General features: G+C 46.3%; 1 protein-coding gene across 2 annotated transcripts in view; it reads left to right on the top strand.

Moving 5' to 3' along the window:
* Positions 1 to 15297: 15297 nt before the first annotated feature.
* The window catches only part of ARID3B (AT-rich interaction domain 3B), a 62499-nt gene continuing 53189 nt past the window's right edge, over positions 15298 to 24607 (top strand). For both annotated transcript variants that reach the window (XM_030931237.1, XM_010375861.2), the window contains exons 1-2: positions 15298 to 15454; positions 17966 to 18618. In XM_030931237.1, coding sequence (XP_030787097.1) covers positions 18043 to 18618 — 576 coding nt within the window. In that variant the 5' untranslated portion in view covers positions 15298 to 15454; positions 17966 to 18042. The remainder of the gene's footprint in view (positions 15455 to 17965; positions 18619 to 24607) is intronic.

The following is a 24607-nucleotide window of genomic DNA, read 5'->3' on the forward strand; positions in this document are numbered from 1 at the left end:
TTAGTTAATTTAAGCTTTAGTATTCCTTTTGTGGTTTTGACTTTTCTAGATGATTGAGGCTTTGACATGACAGGCAATGCTTTACATAGCTCAAGAATAATTGCCCCAGTAAAATAAGTTTCTCTATCATTAGACAATTAAATTAGAATAGCCCCTGTAGGGAATACAAAGTCCATTAGTTTCTTAGCCACTGTGTCTCAAAAAAAAAAAAAAAAGGTTTAATTGGCTCATCGTTCTGCAGGCTGTACAGGAAGCATGGCAGCATCTGCTCCACTTCTGGGGAGGCCTCAGGAAACTTACAATCATGACAGAAGGCAAAGTGAGATCAGGAGTCTTACATGACAGAATCTGTACCGAGTGTGGTGGGAAAGTGCCACATACTTTGAAACAACCAGATCTCATGAGAACTCATTATCATGGTGACAGCACCAAGGGAGATGATGTTAAACCATGAGAAACCACCCCCATGAGCCAAGGGTGGGGCCCTTCTATAAGGCCCCACCTCCAACATTAAGGATTACAGCTAAACATGAGATTTGGGTGGGAACACAGACCCAAACCATATCACCCCCACTGTAGTAACTTGTTCTATGGAGGGTTTTTGTAAGTGTTTGTTTGAAGTTTTCTGGTGCTACATGGAAGCTGTCCTCGTGGATCTTATAACCTAATCCTGTGCATAGATGATGGAATTCTTGAACCTCTACGTGGGCTCATTATCATTCTGTTGTTAAAAGAACTCACTTTTAAAGACCTCAGACAGAGCAACTTGTAAGTATAAATATCTGCTAAAGCATTTCTTCTCATTTTTTTAGTGTGGGCCTCTGCTTAATGACAGCAATTTCCAAGACATCATGAAACTCATTTATTTGGTTTCTGTTTTTAACAGGGATACCAATTGGGAAGGAAAATGTTCTCTTTCCATGGTATTCTGAAGCCATGGCCCATGAGTCAGAATGTTAGTGTGTACTAGGCATTCCTTGCTGTGTTTAACAAGATATAGTAAGAGATAAGTTCAGGTAAGAACATACTGATTTGCAGGTGAAATGAAAATGAATAGAAGGAGTCCAGCAATGGGGTCTTATAGGGTTAGAGAAGCTGTTGAACTCCAACAACAGGAAAAAAGACTGAAAAGGCTTTGAGAAACACAGGTCCGCTAAGGTATTTCAATTCAACAGAGGAATTCCGCACTACAGCAAAGAACAGTTTAAAGGTGTTTTCTCGCCAGGTGCGGTGGCTCACGCCTGTAATCCCAGCACTTTGGGAGGCTGAGGCGTGTGGATCACGAGGTAAGGAGATCGAGACCATCCTGGCTAACATGGTGAAACCCTGTCTCTACTAAAAGCACAAAAAAAAAAAAAAAAAAAAAAAAATTAGCCGGGCGTGGTGGCGGGTGCCTGTAGTACCAGCTACTTGGAAGGCTGAGGCAGGAGAATGGCGTGAACCCTGGAGGCGGAGCTTGCAACGAGCCGAGATCACGCCACTGCACTCCAGCCTGGGCGACAGAGTGAGACTCCGTCTCAAAAAAAAAAAAAAAATATATATATATACACACACACACACACACACACACACACACACACACTCTATATTCTCTGGTACAAGACACTGTTTGCTTTGAGACAAATAGATCCAAAAAGTTTCTGAGTGAACTGTATTGCCAAAAAAATTCCCCAACCTGGTCTGAATAAATAAGTAAAACCATAAAGTAACACTTGGAAATCCAAAGGTGCACCATCAGGAACTTTCGAGGAGGCTTTCAAGGCTGTGTAGTTCCCAAGGAGGACAGGCACCCCACTTCACACAAAGCCAGGGAGAACAATGGCTGAGGAAGAACTTGCCAGAGGGCAGAACAAGGGTGGAAGGAGAACAATGCCAGGATAATTTTTCCTAAAGAGCAAAATCTGGTCTAATGTAGGAAATTCATCCACTGCCAGGAAAGGACGTCTTCATAATACATATCTAGCAGAACTCCATAATTGCTCTGGACAGGAAGGTTGGGTGTTTCCTATTCTCCCTTTTCCAAATAGGATTTGCCATTGCCGTCGTCCTTTCCCTGCTTCATCACTGTAGATGGGTAGGTGGGTTTATTGGGGTGATGAGAAACTTGGCATTCAGTTCATAGATTGCTGGACCATAAGGAAATTCACTCAGGCCAATTAGAGAATACCACAATCCAGATTCTGATATGAATGCTGTAAATGAAAGGAAGTTTTTGTCATAGCCCTTGAGAGAAGGGTGAGTATGAGATTTGCTGGTCGGAGGGGCTGACTGTAGCAGTGAACCCTTGCTGTCTACCAAAAGTCATTATTCTCTTTAGGCACACAACTAGACTGTTTCCCATACTCCCATTCAATCTGAGTGTGGCCATGTGATGGTCTTCTCCAATGTAATGTGAGTGGAACCAATGTGTGTCACTTCCTGATCCAGGGGATAATAGATGGACAGCCTCTGGGCCCCTTAATGAAAAGGGTGGAGGAGAACGGCCTCATTGACCTGAATATTGGCCTGGGGCTGTTAGCTGAGAAAGACATTAAGTATTTTACTGAGCTATATTTTGGATCTATTTGTCGCAGTAGTTTAACCTATTATTAACTGATACACACCCCATGAGTCATGCTTGTTCAACATGATTATATATGTATATCCTTTCAAACAATAATTATTAATGGTAACATACTAAACACCCTGTAGTGAACCTTATTTTGTTGTTTTGTTTTGTTTTTGTTTTTTCGTTACATGTCCTGGTAAGTGTTCTGTATCAGTACATTAATAACTTCTTTGTTTTTATTTTATTTTTGCTTTTTCTGGGGGGTGTTGGCAGGGGAGACAGGGTCTTACACTGTTGCCCAAGCTGGAATGCAATGGTGCCATCATAGCTCACTGCAGCCTAAACTCTTGGGCTCAAGTGATCCTCCCACCTCAGCTTGCCCAGTAGCTATGACTACAGGTGTGGGCCACCATGCCCAGCTAATTTTTTATTTTTTGTAGAGACGGGGTCTTGCTTTGTTGCCCAGGCTGGTCTTGCATTCTTGACTTCAAGCGATCCTTCCACCTGGGCCTACCAAAGCGCTGGGATTATAGGAGTGAGCTACTACGTTTGCTCTTTGAATAGCTTAATAACCACATGTTATTTAGCCTGTTCCCTACTGATGGACATTTAGTTTAACAGTCTTTTGCTATTGTCCTTGGTTCAAGTTCATCCTTCGTTCCTTCCTCCCTCCATTCCTCCCTTCCTTCCTTTCTTCCTTCCTTCTTTTTTTTTTTTTTTTTTTGACGGAGTCTCGCTCTGTCACCCAGGCGGCAGTACAATGGCACCATCTCGGCTCACTGCAACCTCTGTCTCCCAGATTCAAGCGATTCTCCTGCCTCAGCCTCTCAAGTAACTGGGACTATCAGGCTCCCACCACCATGCCCGTCTAATTTTTGTATTTTTAGTAGAGATGGGGTTTCACCTTATTGGCCAGGCAGGTCTCAAACTCCTGACTTTGTGATCTGCCCACCTTAACCTCCCAAAGTGCTGGGATTACAAGTGTGAGCCACTGTGCCTGACTGATTCAAGTTCTTTCAATTGGCACTCTGCAAATGCAAAGGACAGGTCAGCTACATGTCCAGCATTAACTAGTTCTATTCTTTAATTTAGGACTTCCCTTAGATTCTTTTAGCCAAGTTACAAAGCTAATATACTCTATTGATTCTCTGTGGTCTACTATTGTAAAATATATATTGAAAAATAAACTCAAGTGAGTATAAGTCCAATACTTACACAGATAGGAGGACTATAACATGGTGACCTAACAGCATGATTACAATGAGACAGCTCTAGGTTCAAATCCCAGCTCTACTACCTATAACATGTAACTTAACCTCACAAAAGTTGCTGAACTATAAGCATTCGTTCTCACCTGTTGAGTGGTGACTACCGTGAAGGTTAAATGATAAAGCAGTGCTCAGTACATGATATTCAGTTAACAAGTACTGTAGAATTTTCCTTACTACATAGCTTTTAAGAAGTACCAAAGAGGCCGGGCGCGGTGGCTCACGCCTGTAATCCCAGCACTTTGGGAGGCCGAGGCGGGCAGATCACGAGGTCAGGAGATCGAGACCATCCTTGCTAACACGGTGAAACCCCATCTCTACTAAAAATACAAAAAATTAGCCGGGCATGGTGGCGGCGCCTGTAGTCCCAGCTACTCGGGAGGCTGAGGCAGGAGAATGGAGTGAACCCCGGGGGCGGAGCTTGCAGTGAGCCCAGATCAATCGCGCCACTGCACTCCAGCCTGGGCGACAGAGCGAGACTCTTTCTCAAAAAAAAAAAAAAAAAAAAAGTATAATTAGCTTCCTTTATTTTATTTTATTTATTTATTTGAGACACCTGTGTAGGTGTCTGTGGACACATTTATGAGAATTGGTTGGTCCTGCAACTCTCCCAGACAGTCAGGATCACTGCCAGGCTAACTTTGGCTTGTGTACCCTCTCCTCTTAGTTTCACCAGTACTTGACAGGGTCTGGCTTAGCACAGCTCTGTGGGATGGAGGGCCAGATGGCTCCCAAAGAGCCCCAACCAGAGGCACAGGCCTGTGACCAGATGTCCTATTCCAGGACAGATGGCTTGAATTGCCTCCTGCTCCCTTTTGCTCTGGCAGTCTCTGGGACTATTGAGTGCTGGGGCCACAACAGAAATTGGATGGCACTTTGCAAAGATGGCTTTGAATTAAGTATCAGGGAGAGTGAGACAATCTAATATTTTCAAAGATGAGTCACTCTGGCATTGGCCTTAGAGGTCTAACCTCTTCTATTCACAGGTAAGAGAAAGAACAATGTAGTCAAGTCAGTTCATCAGCATGTTGGCAAATCGGAGTCCCAGGCTTGGAGAAGACTTTTGCGGTGAAGGCATGTGGAAAGAGAATGTGGCAAGAGAGCAACTATCTTCAGGGGAATGTTGGTCTTCCCACTGCCAGGAGGGCTCGTTACTCTGAAAAAGTTTTCAAAGTTTACCTTTGAGCTTCAGTAACTAGGTACTGGCATTTCCCCAGGGCTTAGTGGTTAGTGGAGGCTGACACATCACATAACCCAGGTCACCAGACACCAAATACCAATTGTCTGACTTAAAATACAAACAGTTCTGTGAAAGAGGACACCCAGTAGTCAGCCTGATGGTCGTATCCCCTCCCCACAGGAAAACACACTGAAAAGCCCACTCAGGCTGCAGATACTTACTGGCGCATCCACCGCCACAGCTATACCCTCAGGAATGTGTTGACTTGATATACCTCTTTTCTGGGCCCCCTAGTCACATTCTTTCTTTACACAAGTTAATACCATTTACTCAGCAGAGGCTTTACACATGCTAATAGAGGCTCCTCAGGCTACACCTTCATCTCAAGACAAGTGGAAACCTTAATCATCTGGTTTCATTTTAATTTTCCATGACAGTAAAAGGTAACCGTGACTGCAGGACAGCCCTTTCCTGCCTTCCTGGGGTAGTTAATCCTAAAAAAATCTCTTGGGCTCTTCAGGTTGAAAATGTAATCACTACTTAATTTCAATGAAAAAACATTTTATACATGCACAGAGTCCCAAAATTAACACCCACTCATGCTAAAACATCAATTCTCATTAAGACAGACACAAGTACATCAACAATTACACTGGCTATCATAAACACAAGCTGAAGGCATTTTTCCCTTCATTAGTTATGATCTCATTAGTTACATTATTATCCCATAATATGGCCATTTACCTGTTGTTTCTTAGCTTTTATGCACTGTACATTTATTAAATTTAGGCCAGGCTCAGGGGCTCACACTTGTAATCCCGGCACTTTGAGATGCCAAGGCAGGCGGATCACCTGAGGTCAGGAGTTCAAGACCACCCTGGCCAATATGGCGAAACTCCGTCTCTACTAAAAATATAAAAAAAATTTGGCCAGGCACGGTGGTTCACACCTGTAATCCCAGCACTTTGGGAGGCTGAGGTGGGCAGATCACGAGTTCGAGACCAGCCTGGCCAACATGCTGAAACCCCATATCTACTAAAAAAAAAATTAGCCAGGTGTGGTCGTGCACACCTGTAATCCCAGCTACTTGGAAGACTGAGGCAGAAGAATCACTTGAACCTGGGAGGTGGAGGTTGCAGTGAGCCGAGATCGCACCACTGCATTCCAGCCTGGGCGACAGAGCAAGACTCCATCTCAAAAAAAAAAAAAAAAAAAAAAAAAAAGGTCAGGCCCAGTGGCTCAGTCTGTAATCCCAGTACTTTGGGAGGCCAACGCGGGCAGATCACTGAGGTCAGGAATTTGAAACCAGCCTGGCCAACGTCGTGAAACCCTGTCTCTACTAAAAATGCAAAAATTAGCTGGCTGTGGTGGTGGGCGCCTATAATCCCAGCTACTCGGGAGGCTGAGGTAGGATAATTGCTTGAACCCAGGAGACGGAGGTTGTAGTAGGCCAAGATTGCACCATTGCACTCCAACCTGGGCGACAGAGCAAAATTCTGTCTCAAAAAAAAAAAATTAGCCAGGCGTGGTGGCGCACGCCTGTAATCCCAGCTACTCAGGAGGCTGAGGCAGGAGAATTGCTTGAACCCGGGAGGCAGAGGTTGTGGTGAGCCGAGATCCGGCCGGCCTGGGCAACAAGAGTGAAACTCTGTCTCAAAAAAAAACAAAAAAGGACTAAATTTATAACAAAACATACATAAAAAATGATATCCAATGTTTATACAACTTAACCTTTTTTTTTGAGACAAGGTCTCATTCTATTGCCCAGGCTGGAATGCAGTGGCATGATCATAGCTCACTGCTCAAGTGATCCTGCCTCAGCTTCCCATCAGAGTAGCTAGGACTACAGGCATGCACCACCGTGCCTGGCAAATTTTTTAAAGGCTTTTTTGAGGTCAGGCATGGTGGCTCACGTCTGTAATCCCAGCACTTTGGGAGGCCGAGGTGGGTGGATCACTGGAGGTCAGGAGTTCAAGACCAGCCTGGCCAACATCGTGAAACCCCATCTCTACTAAAAATACAAAAATTAGCTGGGCGTGGTGGCGAGTGCCTGTAATTCCAGCTACTCAGGAGGTGGAGTCAGGAGAATTGCTTGAACCCGGGAAGCGGAGGTTGCAGTGAGCCGAGATTGGGCCATTGTACTCCAGCCTGGGCGACAGCGAGACTCCATCTCAAAAAAAAAAAAAAAAAAAATTTGTGGGAGGCCACATGTGGTGGCTCACGCCTGTAATCCCAGCACTTTGGGAAGCCGAGGCCGGCAGATCACCTGAGGCCAGGAGTTCGAGACCAGCCTGGTCAACATGGTGAAACCCCGTCTCTAATAAAAATATAAAAATTAGCCAGGCATGGTGGTAGGCACCTGTAATCCCCACTACTCAGGAGGCTGAGGCAGGAGAATCACTTGAACACGGGAGGTGGAGGTTGCAGTGAGCTGAGATCGCACTATTGCACACCAGCCTGGGGAACAAGAACGATACTTCATCTCAAAAAAAAAAAAAAAAAAAGGCCGGGCGCGGTGGCTCAAGCCTGTAATCCCAGCACTTTGGGAGGCCGAGACGGGCGGATCACGAGGTCAGGAGACCGAGACCATCCTGGCCAACACAATGAAACCCCGTCTCTACTAAAAATACAAAAAACTAGCCGAGCGAGGTGGCGGGCGCCTGTAGTCCCAGCTACTTGGGAGGCTGAGGCAGGAGAATGGTGTGAACCCGGGAGGCGGAGCTTGCAGTGAGCTGAGATCTGGCCACTGCACTCCAGCCCGGGCGACAGAGCAAGACTCCGTCTCAAAAAAAAAAAAAAAACACTTTTTTTGTAGACACAGGGTCTTGCTATGTTGCCCAGGCTGAACTTCAATGCCTGGCCTCAAGTGATCTTCCCATCTAAGCTTCTCAAAGTGACAAAATTATAGGCGAGAGGTACTGAGCCTGGCCTTAACCTTTGTTTTTTTAAAAAAAAGAGTAACAAGGGCCAGGCAAGATGGCTCATGCTTGTAATCCCAACACTTTGGGAGGACAAAGCAGGAGGATCACTTGAGTCCAGGAATTCAAGACCAGTCTGGGCAATATGATGAAACCACATCTCTACAAAAAATACACAAATTAGCTGGGCGTGATGTTGCACACCTGTGGTTCCAGCTGCTCAGGAGGCTGAGGTGGGAGGATCACTTGAGCCTCTTGAGCCTGGGAGGCAGAGGCTGCAGTGGGCCAAGATCATGTCACTGCACTCCAGCCTGGGTGAAAGAGAGAGACCCTGTCTCAAAAAAAAAAAAAAAAAAAAAAAAAGAGTAATAAGTCGTGGCACGGTTGTTCATGCCTGTAATCCCAGCACTTTGGGAGGCTGACGTAGGAGGATCGCTTGAGTTCAAGAGTTCCAGACCAGCCTGGGTAACACAGTGAGACCCCGAGGCTGACACAGAAGGATCGCCTGAGCCCAGGAGTTCAAGACCAGTCTGGGTAGTACAGTGAGACCGCCATCTCAATTTAAAAAAAAAAAAAAAAAAGAGTAATAAAATGAATGAAAACCTTGCAAATGAAATTACCATCACTGACCAAGTGAAATAACAAGAGATTTGATGTGTGTTATTATGCTTTAAACATGTTTTACTATAAATCAGCAAAACTATGAGAAATCTGATGAGATAACTTAAGGTAACATAGACCAGTTCTGTCAAGCTGATGTATGGTAGCTTCAGGCACTCCAAGAATTACACCAAACAAATCCATCCTGAAAGATGCAAAGACATGCTTTGTGTATCAGTTTTTACTGCAGAACAAACCACCTCAAAACTTACTGGTTTCATTCTTAAACAATAAACATTTATTCTTTTTCCTCAGTCTGTGGGTTTGCTGGGGAAGTCTTCTGGTCTGGGCCAGCTCAGCTGGGCCTGGATGGTCTAGAATGTTCTTGTTCATATGTCTGGTGGTTGCTGGCATGCTAGCTGGTCTAAGGGACCACACTCATACATGTTTGGCAGTTGGTCAGATGTCAGGTGGGGTGCTATGTGTCTATCATCATCCATTAGGTTAGCAGGAGTTATCCACGTGGTAGTGGAAGAGATCCCAGCAGCAAGAGAAAGCAAGCCCCTATTGTAATAACTTCTCAAGACACTTCTTGCTTTACATTTGCCAGTGTTCTACAGGACAAAGCAAGTCACATGGCCAAGCCTAGATTCAGTAAATGAAGAAACAGACTCCACCTCTGCAATGGAGAAGCTGAAAAACACTGTAGCTATTCTGTTCAACCCACTACCCCTTAGAAGCCAAAGTAGAGATTAAATGATATTCCTTGTAACATGAATGGACATATATCTCAGGGTTTAATCATCTAGGTTTCAGGGCATTCTACATTTTCTGTTACTTATATCAAATTTCTGTGATGGGAGGAGTATGCTTTTCTGTTTCAGCTACTGAGGTCAACTAGTAGGGGCACTTTCCTAGGCCCTTTTCTATACCTTGAGACAGAGATAAAACCAAAGAGGTAGGCAAGAAGCTAGATCTTCTTAGGGCCCTGTAGGCCAGATAAAGGAATTTAGGACTTGATCCCAAGAGCAATGCGAAGCCATAGAGCATTTTGAGGAGAAAGGTCTGATCACTTGGGCTGTAGTGAAGACAGTAACTCTAGAAGTTTTGCCAGGAAGGGGAATTAGTGAGATAAGGCTTTAGTCAACAGAATGTGGGATTGAGGGAAAGGCTTTTTTTCTTCTTTTGAAAGCAAAAGATGAGTGAAACTAGAGTTAGCTTGAATACCAATGAAAGGATCCAATATTGCAAGAGGTTAAAGGGAGATCCCTAAGAATTGGGAAGGGAAACTTGAACAGCTACGGAGTTTGGCTTTTTTTTTTTTTTTTTTTTTTTTGAGACGGAGTTTTTGCTCTTGTTTCTCAGGCTGGAGTGCAGTGGCACCATCTCGGCTCACTAAAACCTCTGCCTCCCCGGTTCAAGCGATACTCCTGCCTCAGCCTTCCGAATAGCTGGGATTACAGGCAACTGCCACCACGCCTGGCTAATTTTTTGTATTTTTAGTAGAGGCGATGTTTTACCATGTTAGCCAGGCTGGTCTCGAACTCCTGACCTCAAGTGATCCGTCCGCCTTGACCTCCCAAAGTGGTGAGATTATAGGCATGAGCCACCGCGCCCAACCTGGAGGTGAGCTTTTAAGAAAAAAACTTCGGCCGGGCGCGGTGGCTCAAGCCTGTAATCCCAGCACTTTGGGAGGCCGAGACGGGTGGACCACAAGGTCAGGAGATCGAGACCATCCTGGCTAACATGGTGAAACCCCGTCTCTACTAAAAAATACAAAAAACTAGCCGGGCGAGGTGGCAGGGCGCCTGTAGTCCCAGCTACTCGGGAGGCTGAGGCAGGAGAATGGCGTGAACCCGGGAGGCAGAGCTTGAAGTGAGCCAGGATCCGGCCACTACACTCCAGCCTGGGTGACAGAGCGAGACTCCGTCTCAAAAAAAAAAAAAGAAAAAAAAAAAAAAACTTCATACAATAAAATTGACTTTATTTTTGTTATATATAGTCCTATGGATTTTAACACATGTACAGATTCAGGTAACTACTACCACAATCAGATTCAAAAGAGTTCCATCACCCTAAAATCCTCCTTTTTACTGTCTCTTCAGTCATTCCCTCCACCCCCTTAGCTCCTGGCAGACTGACTTACTCTCCAAACTATAATTTCAATATTTGCATGAGTGTCATTTGAGACTGACTTAGTTAACTTGGCATAATCCTTTCATTATTATGCAGTTATAATGCCTACTTGTTGTATATATCAATACTTTATTCCTTTTTATTGCTGACATTCCATTGGTGTTGGCTTCTGCTGGTATTCCTTAGGTCAGTAAATTATACCACTATTCTAACAATTACTTGGGCCAAAAACCTTGGCATCATCCTTCACCCTCTTCTCTAGTCTATATAACCAATCCATCAGCAAATCTTGATGGTTCCACGTCCTTATCTTTTTATTTAGTTATTATTTTTGAGACAAGGTCTCTCTCTGTTGCCTAGGCTGGAGTGCAGTGGCACGATCATGGCTCACTACAGCCTCCATCTCCTGGGCTCAAGCCATCCTCCCATCTCAGCCCCCTGACTAGCTGGGACTATAGGCACACACCATCACACCTGGCTAATTTTTGTATTTACTGATAGAGATGGAGTTTCACCATGTAACCCAGACTGTTCTCGAACTCTTAGGCTCAAGCGATCCACCCATCTCAGCCTCCCATAGTGTTGGGATTACAGGCGTGACCCACTGCACTCGCTGGCTCGCTCGGCCAGCTCCACTTTCAAAATACACCTGGAATCTAACCACTTATCACTACCTCCACTGCTGTTACCTAGTTCAGGCCACCATCATCTTCTGCCAAGATTAGTGCTTCTACTCTTACCCCTCTACCCTTGTAGTCTATTCTCAACACAACAGCTAGAATGATCCCTTTAGAGATATAAATCTGATTAAGTCACTCTTCTGTTCAAAACTCTCCAGGGCTTTCAGTGGTGATGGGCAAAATTGTTGCCATAATTGATAAGGCCCCAGCTACCTCTTTTATCTGGTCTCTTAGCACTCTCCCTGTCACTCACTCTGAATCAACACAGTGATCTCCTTGCTATTCCTATAGCACCTCAAGCAGGCTCTTGCCCCAGGGCATTTGAATTTGCTATCTCCTCTGCCTGGAACACTCTTCCCCTAGATATCTACATGGCTCCTGCCCATTAAGTCAATTCCAGTTTCTGCTTAAGGGATCCTTATAAATTCTTCCCTAACATCTAAAACAGCAGCTACCTGACACCACTGTCTAATCCCTACTCTGCTGTTTTTCATAGCATATATTCCTGACGTTATATACTTGTTTTCTCTCCCCGAACTAGTAAAGATACTTGCAAGCAGGGAATTTTTTTGTTTTGTCCATTGCTCAGTAAGCACCTACATGAGTGCCTGGTCTGGCACATAATGGGACTTCAGTGAATATTTTTGATTGAATAAATAGGAGGGAAGGACAAGATGGGAACGCAAGTAAGTAGGTTTCTCGATTTCAGGACATTCTACATTTTCTGTTACTTATATAAGGAAATCAGGGGAAGTGGTATGGGTATAGATCAGAGATTTGTAGAGATCGTGGAGAGCAAGTTGACTAGAAAAAGATAATGAAATTTCTAGTCACAGTTCACAGTCTTTTTTTTTTTTTTGAGATGGAGTCTTGCTCTGTCACCCAGGCTGGAGTGCAGTGACGCGATCTCAGCTCACTGCAACCTCCACCTCCCGGGTTCAAGCAATCCTCCTGCCTCAGCCTCCCAAGTAGCTGGGACTACAAGAGCCTGCCACTGCGCTCAGCTAACTTTTGTATTTTTAATAGAGACCACGTTGGCCAGCATGGTCTCACCATGTTCCACCATGTTGGCCAGGCTGGTCTCCAACTCCTGACCTCACGATCCACCCACCTCAGCCTCCCAAAGTGCTGAGATTACAGGTGTGAGCCACCGCACCAGGCCCACAGTCCATTTAAAGTTGATAATTATTAATGTAGTGATGCCAATCTGTTCAGCAGGACAACTTTCTTTTTCTTTTTTTTTTTTTTGAGGTGGAGTTTTGTTCTTGTTGCCCAGGCTGGAGTGCAATGGCGCAATCTCAGCTCACTGCAACCTCCGCCTCCCAGGTTCAAGCTCTCCTGCCTCAGCCTCTGGAGTAGCAGGGATTACAGGTCTTCGCCACCATGCCCGGCTAATTTTTGTATTTTTAGTAGACAGGGTTTCACCATGTTGGTCAGGCTGGTCTCAAACTCCTGACCTCAGGTGATTCACCGGCCTTGGACTCCCAAAGTGCTGGGATTACAGGCGTGAGCCATCGTACCCGGCCTCAAAAGGACAAATTTTTTTTTTTTGAGATGGAATCTAGCTCTGTTGCCCAGACTGGAGTGCAGTGGCGCGATATCGGCTCACTGCAACCTCCGCCTTCCAGGGTCAAGAAATTCTTCTGCCTCAGCTTCTCAAGTAGCTGGGATTACAGGCATGCGCCACTACACCCAGCTAATTTTAGTATTTTTAGTATAGATGGGGTTTCACCATACTGGCCAGGCTGGTCTCTAACTTCTGACCTCGTGATCCGCCCACCTTGGCCTCCCAAAGTGTTGGGATTACAGGTGTGAGCCACCGCGCCCAGCAACAGGACAAATTTCTATGACAAGGTACAAGCAAGGAGAAACACATAGGTCCATCCAGGGTGAGGGATTTCGTTAGGGAAAAGGGAGTGTTGTGGTGGGATTAAGTAGGGGCAGGACTGCAATAATGTACCACTGAATCTAAAATGGATAAGGAAGGAAGCGAAGAGGGGATTAATGGATAAGACATAACGTAGAGGATTTCTTTTTTTTTTTTTTTTTTTTTTTTTTTTTTTTTTTGAGACGGAGTCTTGCTCTGTCGCCAGGGCTGGAGTGCAGTGGCCGGACCTCAGCTCACTGCAAGCTCCGCCTCCTGGGTTTACGCCATTCTCCTGCCTCAGCCTCCGAAGTAGCTGGGACTACAGGCGCCCGCCACCTCGCCCGGCTAGTTTTTTGTATTTTTAGTAGAGACGGGGTTTCACCATGTTAGCCAGGATGGTCTCGATCTCCTGACCTCGTGATCCACCCGTCTCGGCCTCCCAAAGTGCTGGGATTACAGGCTTGAGCCACCGCGCCCGGCCACGTAGAGGATTTCAACCGATTAGATGCTCTGCTCTGATAAAGTGAAAGAAGAGGCTGGGTGCAGTGGCTTACACCTGTAATCCCAGCACTATGGGAGGCCGAGGCAGGCCGATCACCTGAGTTCAGGAGTTCGAGACCAGCCTGGCCAACACGGCACAACCTGTCTCTACTAAAAATGCAAAAATTAGCTGGCTTGGTGGCGCACACCTGTAATCCTAGCTACTCGAGAGGCTGAGGCAGGAGAACTGCTTGAACCTGGGAGGTGGAGGTTGCAGTGAGGTGAGGTTGCGCCACTGCACTCCAGCCTGGGCGACAGAGCAAGACTCCTTCTAAAAAAAAAAAAAAAAAGTGAAATAACATTTATACAGTTATGCTGTCATTCTATTTTGGGGGCGGGGGGGCGGGGGGGAACAGTGTCTCTGTCACCCAGGCTGGAGTGCAGTAGCACAATCATGGCTCACAGCAACCTCCGCCTCTCCTGGGCTCAGGTTATCTCCCATCTCGGCCTCCCGAGTAGATGAGACCACAGGCATGCGCCAAAACGCCTCATTAATTTTTATATTTTTTGTAGAGATGGGGTTTCGCCTTGTTTCCCAGGCTGCTCTCCAACTACTGAGCCCAAGAGATCCGCCTGCCTCAGCCTTCCAAAGTGCTGAAATTACAGGCATGAGCTATTGCATCAGGCCTATAGTTCAGAAGTAGTCAAGCTGAGAGAATAGCAGGCTGTGGTTGAAAAAAGCATTGTTCAAATTACTGAGTATAGCGTTTCGAGGGACAAGGTCCAGGTTTTGATTGGTATTGGGAGGCAGATATAAGGGTCGCTAAAGACGAGGCCCGATATTGAACGGGTTGGCCACAAAGGCTCTGAAATTATCAAAGAAGATGGTCAGACGGGAGATAGACAAGGAGCTGGATACACAGATTGGCAGATTATCTCCAAACGGCGTGAAATAGGTGACAGAGTCTAAGAGGAGGGGTTGGAGAAGCAAGTGTTTTTACAAGAGGTGACAGCATCTGGCACATAATCCCGACCTCTGGAAACTGAGACCTGAGAATACTAATTCACGTGAGAAGCTTTCAAGGGACGCAACATTCTCAGGACAGCCAGGTCTCTATCCCAGGAAGGAGCGGAGAAGTTTAGAGACAAGCTGATCTAAACACGGGAACCCCTGAAAAAGACGGGCTTGAAGGCAGGAGACTGAGTAGTGGACCGAATCCTACACTCCTCTGCTCTTTAGTGACTTTCCTCCAGCCAACCGCCCGAGCCACACCAACCTCCGCAACAGAAAACGCTCGGAGAACACTATCTCCACCCCGGCTCTTTTCAACTCCCCGCGTAAGTGCTCACACCGGAACCCCTCTGTGTCCGCACTTTGCCATTGGCCGAAGCTTCCGCCCGCTTCCATTCGCTTCCTCCCACGACTCAGTCGGGCGGCGCCGTCCTTAGGACTCACTTCCGCCTCGTCCCACCCCCCCCCCCCCCCCCCCCGCCCCCCAACCCGGTCCCTTTTTAGTGGCTTCCGGCTTCGGGCCCGCCCCGCCCCCGTGGCCCCGCCCTTCCCCCCGCCCCCGCGCCCGGCCCGCGGTCCGCCCCTGGCCGGCGGTCCGCCCCCTGCCCCTGGCCGGCGGTTCGGCCCCGCGGCGCCGCTTCCGGTGCGGGCCCCGCCCCGGCTGTGGCCCCCGGCTGCGGAGGAGTCCGAGACGCAGCTGCCGCGCCGGGGCCTGAGCGGCCGCCTCCTCCTCCGCCGACCGAAAACCCGGAGCGCCCCGCACAGGTAAGTGGTGCGGTCCCGGCTCCCTCAGGCACGGCGGGAGGGGAGGCTGCGGCAGGTGGAGGGGCCGAGGCCAGGAGCCGAGGCAGGTGTGGAGAGAGGGGGAAGGCGCGGGCCGGGGGCGCGGGGACCGCGAAGGAAAGTGAGAGCGCCGCGAGAGCCCCGAGCGCCCTGTGCCCATTAGGGCATTTGAGATAAAGCGATAAGAAGGGTGAGGGGCCCTGGAGCTAAGTGGGCGCAGATAGGTGGGGCGGGGGCCATCGGAGAAGAGCCAGCGGATTGACTGGGAGGGTTGGTAGAGGTAAAAGTGATAGGGCTAAATGGGGGGAGGTGAATAAAGAATGGGGGGAGGCGTGCAGGGGTGACCGGGGAGGTGTGCTGTGGGGCTTACAGGGGCCTGGGGCCAAACGAATCCGGCAGCAAAGGTAGGGGAATGGTCGGCAGGCCGGGTTCAAAGCTGCAGGCAGTCCGTTGCACCCGGCTTGGTGGTCCGGGAACTTTAGGGGAAATGGGGGAGGGGCCCGTGTGAAGGGATGAAGAGGTTTAGATTTGAGACATAAGTTCTCCAAATGTAGGCAGGTGGCATTGTTTGGATCGCTGGCTGCTTAAGGACTGCGGGAAGATGGGCACTTTGGGGGACGGTGTGTCTATTGAGTTGTAGAACTGAGTCATCTCAGTCTTACTATAAGAGGCTGTGGGAGGGACACCTCCCCCTCTGCTGGGGACAGCATTCAGAGAAGATGGTGCCACAAGACAAGAAGCAGTTGTTCAGTGACTGGCAGGACTTGGTTGAGAAATTATTCCAATCGTGATTGATTGGCTGTAATGACTGTGAGGACATTTAAAATGAACACCGAATTATTTGCTTTATTCTGTAATTTTCTTTGACCCAAATTGTTTTCATTTTAAATGAACACTTTTGCCAACTGAATTTAATGTGGATGTAAATCTTGTCATGCTTTTTTACACTGTAAGAAGAGCTAAAGCAGAATGAAAGTATGGCTGCAAGCGTAACTCACACTTTCTAAAGTGCCAAGAGAGGAAGTAAAGGCAGTAAGAGGCAAATTGGAATGCGAATCTTTCACAGAACACAAAAGGCACAAACAGGGCTATAAGATAAACAGAAAATGAGAATGTTTAATCACTACTAATTGGCCTAGCTTTAAAAATTGTACCCTTTTTTACTCTAACCTGGAAAAAAATCTTAAATCCAAGCAGTTTTTATTGCTAAAGATGTGATTACTTCTCCGTGAATTTTTGAAGATGCTAAAGACACTTTGTTTTTTGTCTTTCGACCCAATCCTAAAACACTGGAACAATGCAGATATCAAGTCCCAACATGTGCACTGCAGCTTCTTTCATGTGATGACAAAATTGTACGCCATGTTGCAAGTCCTGTTCACCTAAAATTTGCCCTTGCATAGTAATCCGTTCAGTTATGGAGACTTGCTGAAGAAACATCACTCAAGTGAAGTTTGTTGGGGGTGAGGGCCTGCAGGGGAGAGGTGGGGGAATTAAGGGAGAAGAGGGTGTGAAAGTGATGTGTGTTTGGAGACTGATTGGTAAGAATGCAGATAAACCTGCCCCCAGAATGCTTTTGGCCCGAAAGCCTTTTCTTTTTGTATTTGTCAGAGAATATCATAGTAGAAATGAATCAGAAAGAAAGGGGATGTGAAGAATTTTACTTGGCTGTTTATAATAAAGAAGCAGCATTAACTTGTTCAGACAATGTTGATATCTGTTTCAAATTAATTAACTTTAAAATCTCCAGAGGAATTCCCCTGTTTGCTTTTGAGTGACGATTGCAATTTGAGACTCTTGCCTTCTTGCGTGTTTCTTTCATGTTGTTGAAATTGGATTCTTTTTGAGGCTATGATATCCAGTTAGTATGGCTCAGTCCACTCAACAAGCAGGCTGGCAATTTGATCAGGGAAATTTGAAAAGTTTAAACCCAAGAGCAGCTTGCTTGGTCTTGCTTTTTCTGTGAGAGTAAACCTGTCTGCCTGATAGTTCTGTGTGTAGCTCAGAGGTGATATCTTTCTCCTGTGGGCTTGGGAACATATTCTCTCTTTTGCGGGTAGGCCCTTCTTTTCCTTTATTATTATTGTTTGCATAATTACAGCTTTTGCTACAGAGCAAACCCAGTTACCTTTTCAGTAATTAATGTTCAGTGACATTAATTCAGTAACAGATTAATGTTTGATAATGTAGAGGAAGAGAGATCAGAACACATGTTAGCAGACTAGATATTGGCTGGATGTTCTTCTTTTAAAGCCCTCAACAGTCTGCTACTACTACTGAGATTCATTCCCTATTTCCCCTCTTAGATCCTGTTTCTCTTCTTCACACCTTTTCCTACCCCACCACTCACTCATCTTAAAACTCAGGTTTAGGAGCATATGTTTAGCGTTCAGAACTCATGGCCCTCTACTGGAGAAAAGGAAACCTTTTTATACCTGTTTTACATAGTTGTTTTTTCCCTCTCCTTCTCTGTGGTTTCTGTTAATCACTAAGGTTTAGACCCAGTGTGCCTGGTGGGCTGTGCCCAGGTTCAGAGTCATGCCACTCTGTGGGTGAAGCTTGAGGCAATAATGGAACCACTTCAGCAGCAGCAGCAGCAGCAACAGCAGCAGCAGCAGCAGCAGCAGCAACAGCAACAGAAGCAGCCACACCTGGCTCCTCTGCAGATGGATGCCAGAGAGAAGCAGGGCCAGCAGATGAGAGAAGCCCAGTTCTTGTATGCCCAAAAGCTGGTCACACAGCCGACTCTTCTTTCTGCCACACCTGGGAGGCCTTCTGGCAGCACTCCCTTAGGTCCCTTAGCCAGAGTTCCACCCACCACAGCAGTGGCCCAAGTCTTTGAACGGGGCAACGTGAACTCAGAGCCTGAGGAAGAGGATGGAGGTTTGGAAGATGAGGATGGGGATGATGAAGTTGCGGAGGTGGCTGAGAAAGAAACCCAGGCTGCTTCAAAATATTTTCATGTGCAGAAAGTAGCTCGCCAAGATCCCAGAGTGGCACCCATGTCCAATCTACTTCCAGCACCAGGGCTGCCACCACATGGACAACAAGCTAAAGAAGACCATACCAAAGATGCTTCCAAGGCCCTACCTTCTGTCTCCACAGCAGGGCAGCCAAACTGGAATCTGGATGAGCAGCTCAAGCAGGTCAGTCTTTCTGGTATTGGAGGTCATTTGTTCTTCTTAAAGGCCGGAAAGGGGTAATGGACTGATAGGGTCAGGGGCTGTGCCAGTCTGTGCCTTCTCATCCCACTTCAGTGACTGACAGCCTAGACATGAATAGACTTTGGATTTTTTTCTTATTTAATATTTTCTTCGTTAAAGCAATGAAATGCATGTTACTCTTTTTTTTTTTTTTTTTTGATGGAGTCTCACTGTGTCGCCCAGGCTGGAGTGCAGTGGCATGATCTCGGCTCACTGCAACCTCCACCTTCCGGGTTCAAGTGATTCTCCTGCCTCAGTTTCCTGAGTAGCTGGGACTGTAGACGCATGCCACTATGCCTGGCTAATTTTTTGCATTTTCAGCAGAGATGGTGTTTCACCATGTTAGCCAAGATGGTCTCGATCTCCTGACCTCATGATCTGCCTGCCTCAGCCTCCCAAAGTGTTGGGATTACAGGCATAAGCCACTGCCCCCGGCCTGTATGTTACTCTTAATATAGGTTTTTCCAAGTTTGATGTGAAAGAATGTCAATACAATCTCGTTTTTTTTTTTTTTTTTTTTTTTTTTTTTTTTTTTTTGAGACGGAGTCTCGCTCTGCCGCCCAGGCTGGAGTGCTGTGGCCGGATCTCAGCTCACTGCAAGCTCCGCCTCCCGGGTTTACACCATTCTCCTGCCTCAGCCTCCCAGGTAGCTGGGACTACAGGCGCCGCCACCTCGCCCGGCTAGTTTTTTGTAGTTTTTAGTAGAGACGGGGTTTCACCGTGTTAGCCAGGATGGTCTCGATCTCCTGACCTCGTGATCCGCCCGTCTCGGCCTCCCAAAGTGCTGGGATTACAGGCTTGAGCCACCGCGCCCGGCTACAATCTCGTTTTTTAAAGGAAAGATGAAGTTGCAACAGTGTTGTGAGGAATATCTAAAATGAGATGTGTGACTAATTGCAGCTTTTCTAATAATAATGTTTTGTAATAGTAATGTAAAAGAACATTCTTGCCTAAAACAGTTTTTTAGCTTCAGGCTAACCCTCTTGAAGGACAGTTGGTTGTTTTGGAGCTAAACACAGCTGACAAGAAGCACTTGCGTTGCGTATATTTTCCAACAGAGAGCCTTGTAGACATGATTTCATTTCACTCTTACATCCCCTTGACAACAGGGAAGGGTAGACCTCAAAATTTCCTTTTTAGTCAAGGAAAGCTGAAGTGACTTCCAAATGGCTGAGGGAGCTTTTTAAAAAATGCAGATTGCAGAATCCTAATGAATTATCTTGGAGGGTGGAGCCTAGGGAATCTGTTCTCAACCAAGCCTTTGACTTGTGATTCCTCTTCTCTTTGTGACTCACAGTATAGTTTTTCCTCGCCCAAAGGATGGGAGTGATGATAAGTTGTCCCAGGTTAAGTGACTTGTTGGTGCTTAGGAAGGGAGTTCATGGGTACCCTGCAGAAGCACACACACTTCTTGTGATCCAGTGGTACTGTTTAGATATCATTTGTGAAAAGCTGTGGGTTTTCACAGGGCAACTGAGAAGTCATGTAAGAAAGGTCCTTTGGAACCTGAAAAATCAAACATCTTGGATCAGGAGGTCTGTACAGTAGATCTGAGTTTTACAACAATAGTTTTTGCAGCCAGAAGTGGGGTTCAAATTCCATCACTTCCAAATGTTGCCCTTGTGATCTTTGAGTAGGGTTCTGAATTGCTTTGAACCTGTGTCTTCACATCTGTGAAATAAAAAGAATGCCAGTGCCTCCCATGGATGTTGTAAGGATTAACTGAACTAGCACACGTGAAAGCCTGTCCAGTGCCAGGCACATGGTAGGTAATAGTGCCTGGGGAGCTCTTTTATGTAAACAGTGCCACCCTTTCCTGCATCACACAGACATGCCTCTGAAGAGGGAGAGGTACTGAGATACACAGGTTTTCGCTCACATCACCCAGGGAGATAGTGGCAGAGCTAGGACTAGAATCAGAGAATCCCAACTTCCACGACAGCAGCACCCTGGCCGCCAGCCCAGACCCGCCTCCCACTGATTGCTTTGGTTTAGCAAAACATCTGTGAGTTGCCGGCTGCCCCCGCACTGCTGTGTGGTTGGCAGAGTTCCATACCGGCCGCTGAGTCAGCTCATAGCGGGATCCTGCCCTGACAGTGCTGGGAAAGTTCAGGCCCGAGGCGGCTGGGCTGCCCCCGCCTTGGCAGCTGGCCAGCGTCTGTGTGTGTGCGGTCGTTCCTAGAAAGTGCAGCCGCATGCGAGGAACAAGTGGAGCTCCAGAGCCTGTCTTCAGGAAGTGTAACAGGTGTTGAGGTCAAGCCATTAGAGGTTTAAAAAAAGACTCTTCAGAACTGGTATGTGCATGTGCACATGTGTGCACCGTGGCAGGGCACCCAGCACCAAGTTATCTAGATGGTGGCAGCCCTGTGACACTTAGCTCGGTATTCAGGGGGCTGGCTGTTGGCATTTGAAACTCTTTGAGTTCACTTTATGTTTCTGAGGCATATTCACTAATTATAGACTGCTTGGCAGAGCACCTACCAAAATGTTTTATAAATACCAGAGTAGCTGAGGCATAATCCCTCACCCAAAATTTACCTTCCCTCAGGATTTGGAGATCAAGAACTGAACTAGGGGGGCTTTGGATAGCAATGACTTAAACCCTCAGATGTGCACCTCTTTTTCCCCTTTAATTTTTAACATTGATTTGGTCTGTGCTCTCCTTGTCTATAAATACTGCTTTTAAAGGAGTAAATCATGTGCTGGGGGATTTTTAAACTTTTCTTTTTAGTTATATTTTAGAAGGACCAAAAATAATATTCTTGGGGAGAGCCTGTAGAAACTATTACAAATGATTAGACTGGCTTGTTTTGTTGTTCACAATCTTTTCTTTATGTAACTTAATGGAGTGCGAAAATAGAATATCCCTTGCTCCAGCGACAATTACAGAGACCTTTACAGTTGACACAGATCTTTTTTTTTTTCCCGAGACAGAGCGTGCTCTGTCGCCCAGGCTAGAGTGCAGTGGCACGATCTCTGCTCACTGCAACCTCCGCCTCCCGAGTTCAAGCGATTTTCGTGCCTCAGCCTCCCTGGCAGCTGGGATTACAGGCACATGCTACCATTGCCTGGCTAACTTTTTTTTTTGTATTTTTAGTAGAGACAGGGTTTCATCACGTTGGCCAGGCTGGTCTTGAACTGCTGACCTCAAGTGATCTGCCCGTCCTGGCCTCCCAAAGTGCTGGGATTACAGGCGTGAGCCACCGCACCCACCCTGACACAGATCTTACTGTTAATGTGATACAGTGTCCATCTTGTTCTTTTAAACAACAAACTTTTACAGAGGCTTCTTTGTGCTAGACCTGTACTGTATGAAACAAGGCATGTTTCTCTCTCAGGGCGTTCAGGTCTAGCAGTGGCAGTGTGGGAACCTCAAGGGGGATTGGAACTTGGGTTACAATAATTTGATTCTGTCCTGAGTCTACTGGAGCCCAGCCACCCAGTCTGTGCTATGGCAGAGATATTTTAAAACTGTTTTGTTTCAAGCATTCACATGCCAAAGTTTAAGAAGTTAATTTTGTCTACAGCATAGCATAGCTTGGCAAACCAACAGAGATACCCAAAAGTATTTTGCAAGATTTTGGGGTAAAGGAGGACAGGCATCTGCCAACTGAAAAGTGGAACTGGGAAAGCTTAAGGGTTCCAGAGATTATTCTTTGCATCTGAAATCCCTTACTTAGAACATGTAAAGTCAAAATTATTTCATGGATTCTCTTTGAAGAAACTCTCAGAAAATATTTTCTTCTCAAGGTCTGGATTGTTAGGTTGTGGTATTATTCTCTGATACCACAGTGATGGAAAGATGGATAACGCCATTGAGTCGAGTGTTCTAAAACCCATCAGATTCCTGTGGGCAGAGTAAATAATTGTAAAACAAGAAAACAGACAAAGAACTGAGTGTTTGTTTTCTCAAAGGAGATCATATAGCTAACTGGCAGATGTTGCTGGCCTTTTGGGGGTGGTGTTCTCTCCCTCTGGTAGAGGGTGGTTCAGGCAGTACGGGCTGGGTCTGTCTGGAGTCCGTTGGTAGAGCTGGGTTACTGATGTAAACCCCCTTCGATAGAATAGAAAGAAGAAAGATGGCTTGACAGGCATGTGGGGCCAGGGTGCGTGTGTACGATTTTCTGCATACTTTGGCAGTCACTTTGGTTACTGCATGTGGCTGTGATCCAACCACAGGCTTAACATAAGTTCACAGCCAATTCAGTGCAAAGCACTGGGAGCCATTGCACAATAAATGTTGGCCACCTCCTCTACCCTTCCCCTTCTAGCATGTTTTACAAGATTTTGTTTTGTGATTGCCTTCTAGAATGGAGGGTTTAATTTCAGAATATTTGCAATTAAAGAATTCTAACGTCCTAAAGCTTGCTAATCACATGTATTAACAAGGACAAGGTATTACCAGTTTCAAACACCTCCTGGCTGCTTGGGGCATCCTCAGCTCATGACAGCTGCATGGGTTCTCTCTGAATTTGTTGGAGAAGCACCTCTGCAGTACAGGAGCAAAGGAAGCTCCATGGCAAATGGGAAGAATTGCCACGTTAGATGGGCACTGGCAGACAAAGGGAATGTGATTTGAGAAGAGGGAGTTTCAGTTTTTTGTTTTTTTGGTTTTTTTGCCTATTCTTAACCATGAGCAAAATCAGTCTCATCTTACTGTGAGAGGCGACTTCCTGCTGGGCATTTGGTGGAGACTGCTGTGCATTTCTTCTAATGTCATGACTGACTGACTGACTGGTGTCCAGAAGCCATCCCTCTAAGTAAGGTGTGGTCTCTTGGGATAGGCCTACTTTTCTTGGTAGATACTGCATGACTATCATTAGCTGGGTGTGGTGGCGCACGCCTGTAGTCCCAACTACAGGAAGGTTGCAGTGAGCCGACATGGCGCCACTTGGACTCCAGCCTGAGTGACAGAGTGAGATGGTGTAAAAAAAAAAAAATAGAAAAAGAAAAAAGAAAAGATACAGCATGACTATGGAACATTTGAGGCTTTTTTTAAAAACTGTGCAAACTATTGCCCAAAAAAGAAAATGTTCGTAGGCTTTCCTCGTGTTCTTTGTAGAGCTACCTTGCATGCCCTTGCCTTCTGCAGTCACAATGGAATCCATCTAGTTGAGTGGTTCTCAATTAGAGGTGACCCCTGCCCCTTCCCAGGGGACATTTGGCAATGTCAGGAGACATTTTTGATTGCCATGACTGGAGCAGGGGGTAGTGTGCTATGGGCATCTAGTGGGTAGACCAGGGATGCTGCTAAACATCCTATAATGCACTGGACAGCCCCCCAACAACAAAGAGTTATCTAGTCCAAAATGACAGTAGCGCCAAGGTTGAGAAACCGTGCTCTAGATTGTGTTACCAGAAAGAGAACGTAAGCTTCGCTATCATCAGACAGCGCCAGAGACTCTGTTCCTTTGTGTTTCAGTCTCAGTAACTGAGAGTTTGGCAACCTTGAATTTTCTTGACTTCTACTTTCAATATCTGTGCCGAGCTCATGTCTTTCCTGTAGTCATCTAGGTGAACAGACTGTCACTTGGGAAAGGTTTGGGACCTAGAACTTGAGATCTCTTATTTGACTCTATCAGTGATTCTTTCAGCCCAGCACTCCCTGATATCATTGGTGATGTATAAGAGAGCTTGGTTGCCCTTCTAGACATTAACCCCAAAAAGTTAAGGTGTAAATACTTGGCAGACTTGTTACCTAGTAACAGATTTAATTATTAAATCAGCATTGGTTTTGGAGCCAGAGGATGTGGATTAAGACCCTACTTCTACCACCTGCTTGCTTTAGTACTTTGGACAAGTGTTCTAATCTGCCTCTCTGAACCCATGCATACATCTATTCCAGAGGATGATAATCCTCTCCCACTATCCTCAGGAAGTGATTTTAAGGATGTTACAAAGGTAGAAGAAAAATATGAGTGTGAAAGAGCTT

This window comes from Rhinopithecus roxellana, chromosome 5, assembly GCF_007565055.1.
Source record: "Rhinopithecus roxellana isolate Shanxi Qingling chromosome 5, ASM756505v1, whole genome shotgun sequence".
NCBI classification, from domain to species: domain Eukaryota; kingdom Metazoa; phylum Chordata; class Mammalia; order Primates; family Cercopithecidae; genus Rhinopithecus; species Rhinopithecus roxellana.